Source organism: Poecilia reticulata, chromosome 18 (genome assembly GCF_904066995.2).
Source record: "Poecilia reticulata chromosome 18, P_reticulata-male-v2, whole genome shotgun sequence".
NCBI classification, from domain to species: Eukaryota; Metazoa; Chordata; class Actinopteri; order Cyprinodontiformes; family Poeciliidae; genus Poecilia; species Poecilia reticulata.
The window spans coordinates 28,396,835-28,412,692 of NC_088847.1; the positions used below are offsets into that span (position 1 = coordinate 28,396,835).

General features: G+C 42.0%; 1 protein-coding gene across 1 annotated transcript in view; it reads left to right on the plus strand.

The window, feature by feature from the left end:
• The first annotated feature begins 11,321 nt into the window (after positions 1-11,321).
• LOC103480881 (F-box/WD repeat-containing protein 7-like) overlaps positions 11,322-15,858 on the plus strand; it is a 31,381-nt gene continuing 26,844 nt past the window's right edge. Inside the window, exon 1 of the mRNA XM_081599296.1 lies at positions 11,322-11,574. Within this exon, the coding sequence (XP_081455422.1) occupies positions 11,536-11,574 (39 nt within the window). The 5' untranslated portion in view covers positions 11,322-11,535. The remainder of the gene's footprint in view (positions 11,575-15,858) is intronic.

The following is a 15,858-nucleotide window of genomic DNA, read 5'->3' on the forward strand; positions in this document are numbered from 1 at the left end:
AAAATTACTTGTAAGTTAGTTTTGTCTTATTTTAAGTGTTGTGAGATATTTGCAGTAGAAACTAGACCAAAAATACTTGGTAAGATTTTGTGTTTTTGCAGTGAATGGTCAGATTAGAGATGAGCAAACTGTTAAAACTGATCTTATTGAGTCTGAAACAACAATAGCTGCACCCATTTGGCCTAATTTCTGAAGTTTTCCAGACTGATCTCTCTTTCTGTCTTCTTTTTTGTCTCTTTGTAATTAATGTGTGAAAATACCTGACAGCTGTCCTCTACAAACCCTCTTCCTGTTGTCTTTTGTCTCACACATTCTTAGTGATTAAGTCTCTTTCTTTGCCTCGTACACACCTCAACACTCCCTCCTGCTCTCTCTCTCTTCGTGTGTGTGTGTGTGTGTGTGTGTGTGTGTGTGTGTGTGTGTGTGTGTGTGTGTGTGTGTGTGTGTGTGTGTGTGTGAGGTCACATTCCAGCCATTCAGGTTCAGTGCAACTGATCCAGCAGAGTCAGCACACGAACACAAACTCGGCTCTTTGAGCTGCAGCAGCGTTCCTGAAGTCTTCAGCAGGACGAAGGCTCAAACTTTGTCACCTTCCAGCTGCTGTTCGGCCTCCTGATGTGGACGGAGCCGCTGAGGGGCCAGAGTCAGCAAGCCAAGGGAACCAAGGGCACCAAGGGAACCAAGGGCACCAAGGGCACCAAGGGAACCAAGGGCACCAAGGGAACCAAGGGCACCAAGGGAACCAAGAGAACCAAGGGAACCAAGGGCACCAAGGGAACCAAGGGCACCAAGGGAACCAAGGGCACCAAGGGAACCAAGGGAACCAAGGGAACCAAGGGAACCAAGGGAACCAAGGGCACCAAGGGAACCAAGGGCACCAAGGGCACCAAGGGAACCAAGAGAACCAAGGGAACCAAGGGCACCAAGGGAACCAAGGGCACCAAGGGAACCAAGGGCACCAAGGGCACCAAGGGAACCAAGGGCACCAAGGGAACCAAGGAAACCAAGGGCACCAAGGGAACCAAGGGAACCAAGGGAACCAAGGGCACCAAGGGAACCAAGGGAACCAAGGGCACCAAGGGAACCAAGGGCACCAAGGGAACCAAGGGCACCAAGGGAACCAAGGGCACCAAGGGCACCAAGGGAACCAAGGGCACCAAGGGAACCAAGGAAACCAAGGGCATTGTAGGGTTAAAGCGCTTAGAAAGCATCGGAGTTCAGGGGTCTGCAACCTGTGGCTCGTACGAAACCAAACAGGAAGTTTGATTTGATTATGGTCATTTTAGGAGTTTTTTTCCCAGAAGTCCTTGAGCGAAATCTGCTCTTACTATCTGCAGGTGTGTTCACACCTGTCCTGTTTAATCCGCTTTAATCAAACTCTAGAACGTTTGGTTTGAAAAACGGTGAACTCCGATCCACCTGCAAACTTTGGCCTCAGTTCGGTTGAAGTGAACTCTGACGCGGTTTGAAAGCCGAACAGATTGGTGAAAGCTTCCAAAGCAGAAAGTGGACGACAGCGCAGGGGATTCTGGGTAAATACAGCCAAATTAACCTTCTAGTTTAGCGCTGGTGTGAAAAATGGCTGGTGATCATTCATCCTACAACAGTTAAAATCTGATGCCGCCCCATTTTGGTTTACATTTCGTGAAGAAGGAAGTTGTCGTTTTCAGAAGGTTTTCATGTTGTTTCCTCCAGCTGTTCCTGGTGCAGCGCCCCCACTGGTGGGGAGGGGAACAGGTTTTCCAAAGTGTTTGGTTGGTTTGACTCACTGCAGTGAGAAATCAAACTGGACCAACTGAAAATGGAACAAATGTTGCCGTTTTTGTCCCCAATCGATCTGAATCTACCGGACCACCAGGTGGAAAAACCTACAACAAGCTTCCAAAAGTAGCTACTTATAAAAGTTTGGCTCCTCCCATTTTGCTGAACAGTTTTGTGTTTTATTGTAATGTTGGATTCTGCTCTGAAATCTGAAAACGGGAGTAAATTTCAGTTAATTTTTCTCGCTTTCATAATGAAACATTTTACGTTGTACGTTTTTAGAAAGTTGTTTTGAAGCAGGTTGAGATGAGCTTTATTTTAAAAGTGACTTCATGGCTTCTGACGCCTCAAATTTAAATAATTTTAACCACATCCCTCCTGCAGCCTCTAGTGGCCACTGTTTGTACTGCACTCACGGCTGGTTCCTCATTAGCTCCGTAAGTTCAACCAAACCGTGTATGAAAGCGTCTTAACATCCTGAAATACCAGTTTTTCTTCTCCTTCTCCGTAACTCACTCCGTCTTTCCGCTTTGATCGGTGAGTCTGTTAAATCTCGGCGCTTAGAGACCCACACATGACTGCTTGTTAAAATATACATGAGCACTAAGTCTCCTACATCCCTGCAACACCACCAGCATTCATTATTGATGAACACACACTCTCTCACACACACACACACACACACACGGTGCGGTTTGCAGCAGCATTGTTTATTGTCTTTATTAAGCACATGTTTGCTGCATTGCACCTTTGCAATCTGTCCCACTGGAAACACGAGAGGCAGCTTGTTATCCCACCAACAACAGTTTCTGTTGTGCTGACCGCCGCAGTGCTGGATTTTAATGAAGAAGCTCTCGGCTGTGGCGGCTCCAGGCGGCAAGCAGTTGTTTCACGCTGACGGATGAGATCCGAGGTCCTCACTGACGCTGCTTCAGCTCATGAATATGATGTAAAACAAGCGTTAATTACCTCCAGTTGCTTCGTTTCTGTGAATGTCTTGGCTTTCATTTGCTGAAATGCAGAGAGGTTTGTTTTTTTTTTCTCGGTGGTGTTATGACTTCACCCCCATCGCGGCTCTCCGCGCTCATGTTACACCAGCATGTTTTCAGAAAATGTCAGCTTTCTGAGAAGAAAATTGCTGTTTAGTCTGAACTTTACCTACATTATTATGGAAGTGACGTTCGGTTTCAAAACAAAGAGTTCACAAGAGGAGCAGTTTGTTTGCGAGGGATTATTGTAAAAATAGCATCACAGTTTAAAGGTAGCCCATCATTGAAGCGGTTAAAACAGATCTATGTACTTTATATCTGCACAAAGTCATGATGATCAGAGTTTAGTCTGGTCAGTTCTGCCGTTCAGGTTGAGCTCTTTTAAGGGCCTCTGTCACTTTAAATCCAAATAAGCCGCCAACTCAACGTTTACTCTCTAAACACGTAAAAATGGATGCGCAATTATACAATATTACGTCTTTGAAAAGCAAAAGTGGAGCTTCCTGCACAACCAAGAAGAATCCAGCAAGTGATTTCTGGATGGAAAATCAACAACAAAACATTTGTCTTTTCCAGCAGCCATTGCACAGAACATACAGCAGTAAAGCCAGCTGAACAAACCTGCTGGAGCTCAGCGTTGGTTGCTAGGTGACGATGCAACAGTTAGGAGGTTTTCAAACAGCTTGTTTTCCAACATTTACACTCGCACATGAGAATGGCTGCAAAAAGATCCACAATTATACAACTGCACATCTTTGAAAAGCAAAAGTGGAGCCTCCTGCACAACCAACAAGAATCCCTGCCAGCATGCCTAGGTGAATGCTTCAGTAATCTGTCACTATGATGCTGTTACACCTCCGTTTTCTCACTGTGGGACAATAAAGGATTCGATAGATGAAACCAATAAAGATGAAACCAAAATGTAAGAAAACAAAGTAACTCTATGCCTGAAGCTTAGCAACAACATTTCTAACATTTTGACATCTGAGCTTTGACTATAAACTTGATTCTTTGCCTTTTCTTCAGCTGCTCTGTTGTAGTTTCACAGCTGATGCCGCCATGTTTGACTGTAGGGTGGTTTTCAGATCAGTTGATGGAAAACCGTGTTTTCCTTTCGGATCTGAGGCGTCGTGATGCGTCTGCGCTCGTGTTTTAGTAACGGCGAACACAGACTGCGATCAGCACGTCCCGCTGCTTTTCCCAGCTGCAGCCAGAGCATGCACAGCTCTGAGGTGACATCACTCCCAGGACCCGACCTGCAACGCAAACAGACCCAAACCACCCCGGCAAGAACTCAAGTGGTGAAGCTGACATGAAGCTTTCGGTGTTTTTTTTTTTTTCATAATTTTCCTGAACTCTGCAGGGTTCAACCCCAGACCTTTACTGCACACCGTTCCTCTGTTTCTGCCCGTTTCCTGTCTGATTACTGTAGAGACACCAGAGCGACAGGGATCTAGTCTCCTTGATGCCGCCCCAAACCGACAGGTTGTTTAAAAGAGACACTGAACCAACACATTTGAACGTTTTCATGCGTCCATTTTGGTTTCTGCTGCTTACATTGGCAAACAGCCACTTATTCCATGAGAAACTTTAATGTTAAAAATGAAATAATCTGCCAGTGAAACTACAACTTTTTCATCAATATTAATTCTTTATTGACTTAAAAACAAACTCTTCCGCAAAATGTACTTAATTTTCTTATTTCAGCTCATCTAAGATATTTGCACTAGAAGCTACACAAAAATACTTGATGACATTTTGTGTTTTGTTAACTTGCTGCATCCCTGCCAGCATGCCTACGTGGGCCCCATGTGGGGAAAGAAGGGCTGATTTATGGGTCCCATATGGGTTTGTCCACAGGTTCCCTGGTGGCCCCACATGGGTTTTGCGATGTAGGACCACAGCCTACATGGGCCCTACATGGGCACACCCATATGGGGCCATATGGGTGTGCCCCTGATGGTCCGCCTGTCGGCGACCCCTGATGGTCCGCCTGTCGGCAACCCCTGATGGTCCGCCTGATGGTCCGCCTGTCGACGACCCCTGATGGTCCGCCTGTCCACAACCCCTGATGGTCCGCCTGTCGACAACCCCTGATGGTCCGCCTGTCGGCAACCCCTGATGGTCCGCCTGTCGGCAACCCCTGATGGTCCGCCTGTCGACGACCCCTGATGGTCCGCCTGTCGGCGACCCCTGATGGTCCGCCTGTCGACGACCCCTGATGGTCCGCCTGTCGGCAACCCCTGATGGTCCGCCTGTCGGCGACCCCTGATGGTCCGCCTGTCGGCCACCCCTGATGGTCCGCCTGATGGTCCACCTGATGGTCCGCCTGTCCACAACCCCTGATGGTCCGCCTGTCGGCGACCCCTGATGGTCCGCCTGTCGGCGACCCCTGATGGTCCGCCTGATGGTCCGCCTGTCGACGACCCCTGATGGTCCGCCTGATGGTCCGCCTGTCGACGACCCCTGATGGTCCGCCTGTCGACGACCCCTGATGGTCCGCCTGTCGACGGCCCCTGATGGTCCACCTGTCGGCAACCCCTGATGGTCCGCCTGTCGACGACCCCTGATGGTCCGCCTGTCCACAACCCCTGATGGTCCGCCTGTCGGTGATCCCTGATGGTCCGCCTGATGGTCCGCCTGTCCACAACCCCTGATGGTCCGCCTGTCGACGGCCCCTGATGGTCCACCTGTCGGCAACCCCTGATGGTCCGCCTGTCGGCGACCCCTGATGGTCCGCCTGATGGTCCGCCTGTCGGCGACCCCTGATGGTCCGCCTGATGGTCCGCCTGTCGACGACCCCTGATGGTCCGCCTGTCCACAACCCCTGATGGTCCGCCTGTCGACGGCCCCTGATGGTCCGCCTGTCGACGACCCCTGATGGTCCGCCTGTCGGCGACCCCTGATGGTCCGCCTGATGGTCCGCCTGTCGACGACCCCTGATGGTCCGCCTGTCGGCTCCATTAAAGACGCTCGGATGACGCACTGAGCGTCTCTCCTCCACACAGAACATCTCCAGAGTGAAATGAAACATCATCTCCTGAAAATCAATCCTTCACACATTCCTCTGATCCTCTCAGCCTCGGCCGCTCTTTATTGATTCTTCACACACTCGCAGGATAATCCAGCCAACACACACACACACACACACACACACACTCATTTATATATATATATCTACACGTCTTTGAAGTGTAAATGTGAGAGTTTCTGACTTTGAAGTGTTTTCCTTCCCTTTCCCAGTTTCCATTCGTGTGAATAAAATAAATCTACTGACACACATCCTGTTTTTGTAGTTTTCTTTATTTTTCCTCTCTAATGAAGGTTTTTTTGTCCCGTTTTCACACATGAGCTGCAGAGGAATTTGATTCAGACCTTCTGCGCAGTTTTTCCCACACATGTCCATTCACAGCTGGAGATTCTTTACTCAAGACGTAACGTCCCCCAGTGGGAGGACGCGGTCCAAGCCACAGAAAACACAGCAGTGGGGGGGATGATGGACGCTGTTTCTCTGTTTATGAATGGATTCCCAGCTGCTGGATTCACACTTTGTGTTGATTTTACTGACATGGATGATGTTTGGAAATTTCATTGCACAAATGAAAACGACTTTACATGCAAATTGTAAAGTGAGATGGGAAAGTTCACCTTCAGGGCTGGGACTGATGAGGTTAATCTCACATTTACACTCATGCATGGCAGGAGTGGAGCAGGTTTGGATGTAATTTGGAGAGCAGAGATGAGGGGAAACGAGTCTGTGTGTGAGAAACTCAACAATCTGGAGCAGCTTTTGGTGATTATTTTGTCTCATTTCCAGCGTGCAAAGATATTTAATACAAAAATACTTGGCAGGATTTATGTTTTTGCATTAACACAGTAAATACACAGCAGCAAAATGCTAACAATAAGATCCCTGGTTTGTGCTAAATATGCATCAGCAGGCATTAATGGTATAAATGCACATTAGAAAACGTGCAGCATGTGATACAGATAAATGGGATCAACTGGAATGGATTGAAGTTGTTTTTTCATAAAGTTCCTGAAGACGACATTTGTTATAAATTGTTGTAAATAAAAAGAATATGTTCTTTTGTACGTTTGCTGAAAAGTTTAAGCACATCCATCCATTTTCTTACACCCTTGTCTCTCAGTGGGGTCAGGGGGGTTGCTGGTGCCAACTAGCGTGCCGGGCGAGAGGCGGGGTCACCTGGACAGGTCACCAGTCTGTCTCAGGGCAACACAGAGACACACAGGACACACAACCATGCACACACACACTCACACCTAGGGACAATTTAGACAGACCAATTAACCTGACAGTCATGTTTTTGGACTGTGGGAGGAAACCAGAGTACCCGGAGAAAACCCACCATGCACAGGGAGAACATGCAAACTCCATGCAGAAAGACCGGGGCCGGGAATCGAACCCAGAACCTTCTTGCTGCATGGCAACAGCTCTACCAACTGCACCACTGTGCAGCCCTTGGCTGTGTAAAAATGTGTTTTAACACATTCTGTGCTTAAAACACATTTAAGCGCAGAATGTATTTTAATAATGTTATAAAACACATTTTTACGTTTTTTTTAGCATGAAATCAACAGGCTGCAGCTTTTACTGCCTTTTCTGCTCGTTATCCTTCAGCGCCATTTTAACTGAAGTCTTCTCATCTAACACCGACACAGTGGTGGAATATTCCTCCGTAACGTCAACGCTCCTCAGTGTGGGAACTGCTTAATGCAGAGCTTCAGGTTTTACAAGGCCATCAGGGGGAAAAGTCGCTGGAGGGACGAATACCAGAGGAGGGGGCGGGGGGAACCTTCAAAGCTTTGAATGAGCTGCAGGGGAAACGGATGAAGAGGAGCTGCAGACTCATTGTCATCTATGGCTGCTTTGTGTTTTAATTCAGCTCAGTTATTTCAGACCGACTGCAGGAAACAGCAGCTTTGACCGTCTGTCTGCATCTGATACATGGATTTTAACAGGTTATAAATGTGTGAATAATTACATAAAAGCAACATAAGTTTAGTTTTTTGCTGCAATACTCAGACTGAAGGTTTTAGAGAAATTTATCCTTTTATTCACGCAGTGGGAAGAAATGTAAAAATGTTTAATAGTTATTATTCCTTCAGCCACTTTTATCCTAAATTTACTTTGTTTTACTGGATGTTGTCAAATTTTTGGGTTTTGTTATCAAACTCTACAATAATTAAAAGTTGTTCACTTCAGTGTAGGACAGATTTAGGTGTTTAGCATGCTAATTAGCATTATAAGAAACATTATTGACACCAGCAGCTTAGACACAAATATCAGTTTTCAGTGATTGTATTAAATATGTTGCTTTTTTCTGTTTTCTTTGTTTCAAAAGCAAATGAGGCGGATCAGCAATGTGGTGGTTTTATCCATGTGACACAGGAACTGTCTTCAGTCAGAGGCCTCCTCAGACTGACTGCTACAGCATCACCATCAACGACAACTTTTGATTTACGGCAACATTTAGTTAGTAAAGTATTTTTCAACTGAACTGAATTCATTTTGAATCTTTTTGACAACTAAACCATGAATATATTTATATAACTGTTAAAAGTCCACACAGGGCAGAGAGTGAGACGTCCAAGCAGACGTGACTGTAATCCTCCTCTGTTGGAGGAGCAGAACCCAGCCGGTAGTTTCCTCCTGTTTGGGATCATCCGCCGTAAAACTACAAGCAGAAACTTGTTGAGTGGAAAACTCAAAGCTCTTAATCTTCTGTGCTGATGACCGGCGTCACATTCAGGGTTTGATTGGAGGAGACGGCAGCGTCTTTTGTTGCGTCGTCCTGTTTGGATTCGGTCTGCAGACGGTAAAAAACACAAAGACTCTGGAAATCCTGCAGCTTGTTTAAACATCCACACTGTCAGAGCAACGAGTTACATTTACTCAGTCACTTTTACCTGAGTAACAGTTTGATCAATTTACCATCAGGAAAGTTTTTACTACGCTGTACTGTTACTTTTACTTGAGTACCGTATTTTCTGCACTATAAGGCACCTAAAAACCTTCAGGTTCCTCAAAAGCCGATAGTGCGCCTTATAATGCGGTGCGCCTTTTGTATGGACCAATATTGAGCCACAACAGGTCTAGCAACTACGGTAAGCAGCCGCCGACTTCATTTTCACCGTAGAAGAAGAAGTGCGCGGTGCATGCTGGGATAGTTGTCAGAACGCTGGTTTGTTAATAAAGTTTTAAATACATTTAAGGCCAGGGGGGAAGAGAGACAGACTGCGGCGTGTCGGTTGGTTTGTGTTACCCAGAATGCAGTTGGGCACAATATCACAACTCCGTGAGTGAAACAACAACTGGAGCAGCTACTATATAAAGCACTCAGGGACCAGTTCTTTATAAATGTAGATGTGTAATAATAGAGTATGGTACAACACGAAGCGTCTATTCTATGCGCCTTATAATGCGGAAAATACGGTTATTTTATTATGAAGCATCACAATCAGATCGATCATCATCACAGCTTCTGATTACAAGATTATTGGTGATTATGGTTTCATGGGAGCCTGATTGGGTCAAATCTCTGGAATAATTTCATCCATTTTATGATTGTTTACCGTTTTTAACTGTAATTACAGAAATTAAACATTTAAAATGCGACATTTAAAATGCAAATTTAAAAGACAAAAGTCAGAATGAAATTTGTTTTAATTGGTCTAAAAGTTTATTTTTTAGACGTGACGTCCTCCTGTGTTAATTACGTCTTTAATTAAAGACACCTTAATTATGTCCTTACAGCTGAAAATCATAATGAAAGTCAAATTACTGGGGATGGCTGTCATGAGCAGAAATGAAGCTTTCATTGATTTGGTTGTTTTATCAAAATCTAGAATAGTTTATCTAGGTAAAGTATTTCTGGTCCTATAGGCATTTATAAATAACATGGATGGTGCATATCTGCTTTTCTACATTTGTCCAAACTTCTTTATTATCTCCCAAAAGCTGTTTGTATTTTTTTAAATCAATATTAGATCAATATTAGGGATTTATTGGATTTTTCTTCCTGAAATGTTGCATGTAAATTAGTCTAATTTAAATCGCAGCATCGTGTCTAGAGCAGAGACTCTGGGTAACATTTTGTGGTTTGTTTTGTTTTGCTGCCTGTATTTTGTGCTGCAGTGCAGGTGGGATGCGGAGGCCTCAGTCTGAACCGGCGCCATGTTTTGCTCCGGCGTTCTGCGGGTCGGAACACGGCGGCGAGACGACGGGCCGAGCAGGTGAGGCTGATGTTGAGTCTCTGCAGGCCGACCTGAAGGTTTGACCTCCTAAATGACCCCCTGATCCCCTGCTGGGTGTCACTCAGACTGTTAAATTTATGGATCTGCAGTTAAACCTGTTGGTTCAACCGTCCTGCTGGTCGGATGGAGGCTGTTTGGTCCGATTTACTGCAAATATCTGACTGGAAATGAGACTAAACTACTTTTTATCAACAGATAAAAGTCAACGATTCCTTAATGTTGATGAAAAAGTTCTAACTCCATAACTTCCAGTGGATCCAGAACTTTTTAATTAATTTTAAGGAATTATTGACTGAAAATTAGCTCCTATGTTTCACTGGAAAAGCTGATTGTAAGTTAGTTTGGTCTTATTTCAAGAACTACAAAACTAGATGCTTAATAAGATTTTGTGTTGTTTGTAGTGCAAAATCTGAAAGATCTGGATTTATTTCTTTAATTCATTAAAAGTTGCTTCTACCAAACAGAAATAAAAATGCTCTTATTCTCTCTAAAGGTTGGATTAAAGAACAAAACTGCAACAATTCCCCTCCTCGCCTGCGGTGGCGCTGCACCAAGAATTAGCAGAAAAAGACGAGGAAATTTCTGAGCTCCAAAAGGCGAAAATTTGCTAGAAAAACCTCAGAATGTTTTATTTTCAGAAATTTTCTAGAAAGAAATTAATATTCCCTTCATTAATCTAAACATTTCCAACTTTTTAAAATCATATTTAAAATTTTTAGAAAAATAAATTCTAGAAAATCTGAAATTAATCTAAAATTTTCTGAGGTTTCACTAGCAATTTTTCTGACAAAGTTTTGACTTTTCAAATTTATTTAAAATTTTGTTTAACTTTTCAAACTCAGAAAAATTCTTGAGTTTCAAATTTTGAGGTTCATCTCAAAATTATTATAATTTTTTTATTTTGTGCAGGTTTCCGACTGTTGGAACCGAGAAATTTCTAAATTGTTTTCCAAAAATTTCTTGAGATTTTGTGTCAGAATATTTTTTTAATCCATTCCTTTAGCACGTTTTTGTATTAAGTTTATAAAATCACCTCAAATTAAAACCTTTTATGAGAATGAAACAAATGTTGTGACGAAAACGTGACGTAAGCAAAATGTAAACGTCCGTTTTTGATTTATTGATCACTGCACAAGAATCACCCCGCATCACACACACACACACACACACACACACACGCACACACACACACACACACACACACACACACACACACACACACACACACACCCGCCCTGTCGTGCGCGCGGCTCCACCCCTCGGCAGCACGCGGCGCAGAGAGGCTTGTCCCTGCGTGTTCGTGCGGGAGAGAGAGAGAGAGAGAGAGAGAGAGAGAGAGAGAGAGAGAGGTTCCGTCCGTGGATCCCGCAGCGGCCGCAGCTCCAGCTCTGCGTGGATTCTTTAATCGATCCGCGATCGCTCCGATGGATCAGTGAGGCGTCTGGATCTGCGTGTTTCTGCGTGAATTTCTGCGTGTTCGCCGGCGGTTCGGAGCGGTTCTGCTGCCATGGGTTTCTACGGCACCCTGAAGCTCATCTTCTACAAGGCGAGTATCGGTTATTGATCGGCTGTTTGCTCAGAGGGCTGTCCGGCTCGTGCACCGGACGGGATGACGAGGCGTTTCTAGCTTCTGACAGCGGGGCGCGTGCGCGTGGCGGGGCGCGTGCGCGTGTGAGAGTGGACCACTGCGGAACCAGGAGAGAGAGAGAGGTCCGGTGGTCTGAGTCGTGATTGATTATTGATGATCAGCGGCTGGTTTCTCCGTCTGAAATGATCAAATCAGTTTAAATTAATCAATATAGTTATTGATATGGTCAGATTACCGGATTATTGGTGATTATGGCTTCATGGGAGCCTGATTAGGTCAAATCTCTGGGATAATTTCACCCATTTTATGATTATTTGTCGTTTTTAACTATAAATTACAATAATTAAACATTTAAAATGAAAATTTTTGCTTCAGTTTGTTGTGAAACTGTAAAAAAACTGAAATATTTGACTCAATATTCTGTAGAAATCCAGTATTTCATGTTAGTATTTCCCGTCTATAGTTGGTTTTGTCGTTTTATTGCTTAATTATTCACTTTTATTCAATGTGAAAAGTACTTTTTCTTTCGTTTTTGCTTCTCCAACCTTTAAAATGTAGAAATATTTGGAATAATTTCCTACATTTCATGATTAAACATTTAAAATGCAACTTTCTGCTTCAGTATTTTGTGAAACTGTAACAAAAAGCAGCTCATGTATCCAGAGTCAGGCTGAAATGGGATTTTATTGGTCTAAAAACTAAAAAAATGGACTTTGTCGTGTTAAATATTTAATTATAGCTCAAACACATGAAGTCAAATCTATAAAAGTCAAACTGCTGTGGATGTAACTTCATTTATTTGGTTAAAAACTCTTTTACTACCAGAAAAATCCATAAAAATACTTAAAATAACTTTTTGTTCCATGAAACAGAATCAATATTTACTCAATGTTCTGCAAAAATCCAATATTTCATGCTGATATTCTCCTTTTATAGTTGTTTTTGTATTTTTATAACGTAATTATTCCATTTTAATCCATATAAAAAGCAGTTTATTTTTGTTTTATTGTGGTTTTTGCTTGCAAAATTAGTTTTTTAAATTTAATTTCTTGGTGAAATTGGAGGATAAAATCCATAAAACAAGTTTGAAACACATTAATGTTCTTTAAAAAAATAAAAACATGCCAGTCCTCCAGAACAAAAGAACATAAAACTTTAATTTTCAAAGGTTCCTCCAAAGTGCAGCTGCAGCGTTTTGCATTGTTTTGGTCAAACCTCAGAGAAATTACCACCAATTACACTTTAATATTTGATGGTTATTGATATTTCCAGCTCCTCTGAAACAAAATGTTTCTTCTTCTCTGCTCAAATGCTAATGACGGATCACGGCGGCCATGTTGGCGCCTCAATCTGCTCAGCTGAAGGTCTTCACAGGTGCAGAATAAGATCTTAAAACGTCATTTTACAAGCTTTGATCTGCAGGATTAGAGCTGAAAATCGCCGGTTTTCCCTCCTGGAGGAGGAAGATCCCCAAACGCAGCTGCTGTAGTTGTGACATTTCCAGATAAACGTGTCATCAAGCCTCCAAACTGCAGGTTGAAATAAGGAAAAATGTTGTTTTTTGCAGGTGAGAGTTTATTTTTCTGACTCAGTGTTTGGTCTCTGAGAGGGAGAAATCATCTATAATCTGCTTTGAGATGAACTGTAATCTGCTGCTTGTTTTCTCTGCTGATGCAAACCAGCGGATTAAAAACCTGGAAACACGAAACGTCTGCAGAAATTCAGGCTAAAGAGGAAATCAGCTCATGTTTCCATTTACTGGATTCTGTTTCAAGTAAACATAATACTTTATAAACTGATTTAAATCTGTGAAATGATATAAATTTCATGACCCCACTCCAGTACTTTCACAGCCACCCCGAGGGCCACGACCCTCATGTTGAAAACCTCTGCAGTAAAGTCATTTTTTATTAAAATTTTCAAAATGCGGCACTTTTTTTATGACGGTGTATTAGAGACATTGTTGGTAGAAAAATCAAACTCTGAAAAAAAATTGTACATTTACAAATACCAAAAGTCAAAATGTGCAAAAAAAAAAGGAAAAATTTGAGGTTAAGATCAGAAAATTTCTAGAGAAAAATAGGAAATTTATGAGTTAAGAAAAAAAAATTATAGAAAAAATGTGTAAATTTCCTGAGATCATAAAGTTGAGAATGTTTGACTTCTGGAAAAGTTTCAGGTAAAATATTTTCCACTTTTGAAACTCAATTTTTTTTTTTTTCTTTTTCTGGAAAATTTCTGAAATGAATCTCAAAAATTCTGATTTTTTATTTTTTTTGGTGAACATTTACTTCTCTGACATTTGAGTGATATTCTGATTTACTGTATGTTAGAAGAGAAAACCAGTCAAACATAAACAAACTACCTGGTGAACTGGTTTTATTTGCTTACGTTTGCGTTTTGGGGCCACTGCAGATAGAAATAAGTACATTTGCAAACCACCAGACATAAATCTTGTTACTTCTCTGCACATTTAAATAAAATAGATCAGCTCACTGTCGACTCTTTTTCAGCACAAATCAATCCTGAAGATAAAATCAACCCTGAAATTATTGGAACAATATTTAAACGAAACCTTTTGCTTTTGTTTTTATTCAAGTCCGATCTCGACTAAATCCTGATCTGCATTGTTTTCAGCTGCATAATAAAAGATTAAAGCCTTAAAAATATGAACGTTGCTCTCAGGAGAAGGGATTTTGCAGATTACAGCTGCTGTAATCTGCATGGCTTAGACCCTGCATGCGGGACAAGGCATCAAAACTCTGTACTTTAACCACCGTTGATCTGCAGAGAGAGAAATCTGAGAGGATGGCCTGAAACTGAAACGCCTCCATCATAAAAGCAGTCAACACTTTGTTCCAATGAGACTTATTGCTCTGAAAAAACATTAAATCAGCTGCGGTCGTATTTAATTTCAGCTTGAAATGCTTTCTTAATATCAATCCTCTGGGGAGTGAATTATTCCTTCAGGAAGTAGAGATATTACAAACCAGATCTGTTTCTAAAGGAGTTATTTAGTGATATTTGCCCCATAAAACAGCTGAGCTCAACATTTAAAGCCTCTGGGGAGAGATGTGGCTGCAATGATTTTAAATCAACCAAAATATAACAATATGAAGTTAAATGATACAGATACGTTAATTTATTGTTTCCCAATGTTGTATCTTCAAAATAATTTAGATTGCTATAGATATAGCTAGCTAGCTGAACGGCTAGCCAGCTAGATGTTATATGTAGATAGCTAACTAGCTAGCTAGATGGATCTGGCTTGCCATAAAGATGGATAGGTAGATGAATAGATGCTATTACATCTAGCTATAGTTAGCTATTACATCTAGCTATAGCTAGCTATTACATCTAGCTATAGTTAGCTATTACATCTAGCTATAGCTAGCTATTACATCTAGCTAGAGTTAGCTATTACATCTTGCTATTACATCTAGCTATTACATCTAGCTATAGTTAGCTATTACATCTAGCTATAGTTAGCTATTACATCTAGCTATAGCTAGCTATTACATCTAGCTATAGTTAGCTATTACATCTAGCTATAGCTAGCTATTACATCTAGCTATAGTTAGCTATTACATCTAGCTATTACATCTAGCTATAGTTAGCTACAGTTAGCTATTACATCTAGCTATAGCCAGCTATTACATCTAGCTATAGTTAGCTATAGTTAGCTATTACATCTAGCTATAGTTAGCTATAGTTAGCTATTACATCTAGCTATAGCCAGCTATAGCTGATATAGTATCTGATACATATATCAGATAAGTATCAGATACTTATCTGATAGATACAGATACTTATCTGTATCTATACCAGATAAGTATCAGATAAGTATCAGATACTTATCTGATACATATATCAGATAAGTATCAGATACTTATCTGATACTTATCAGATAAGTATCTGATACTTATCTGGTATAGATACAGATAAGTATCTGTATCTATCTAGCTACCTATTTAGTTAGCTAGATATACAGATATCTGTCTGTAGCTAGATAGATAAAGCTATCTAGCTAGCTATAAACAGATACATGGGTAGCTGTTATAGGCAGCTAGAAAGCTCAATATGTAGATGCTATAGGTAGCTATCAACATTATAGGTTGATTCCACGTGAACCTCAGACTAAACTGTGTCAAATCAACAGAGTTCACTTTGATACATTGTCCTGAGATAAATATTAGGGATTCAACCTTTGATTCATAAATAATCTTGTAATTCTTCTTTGTG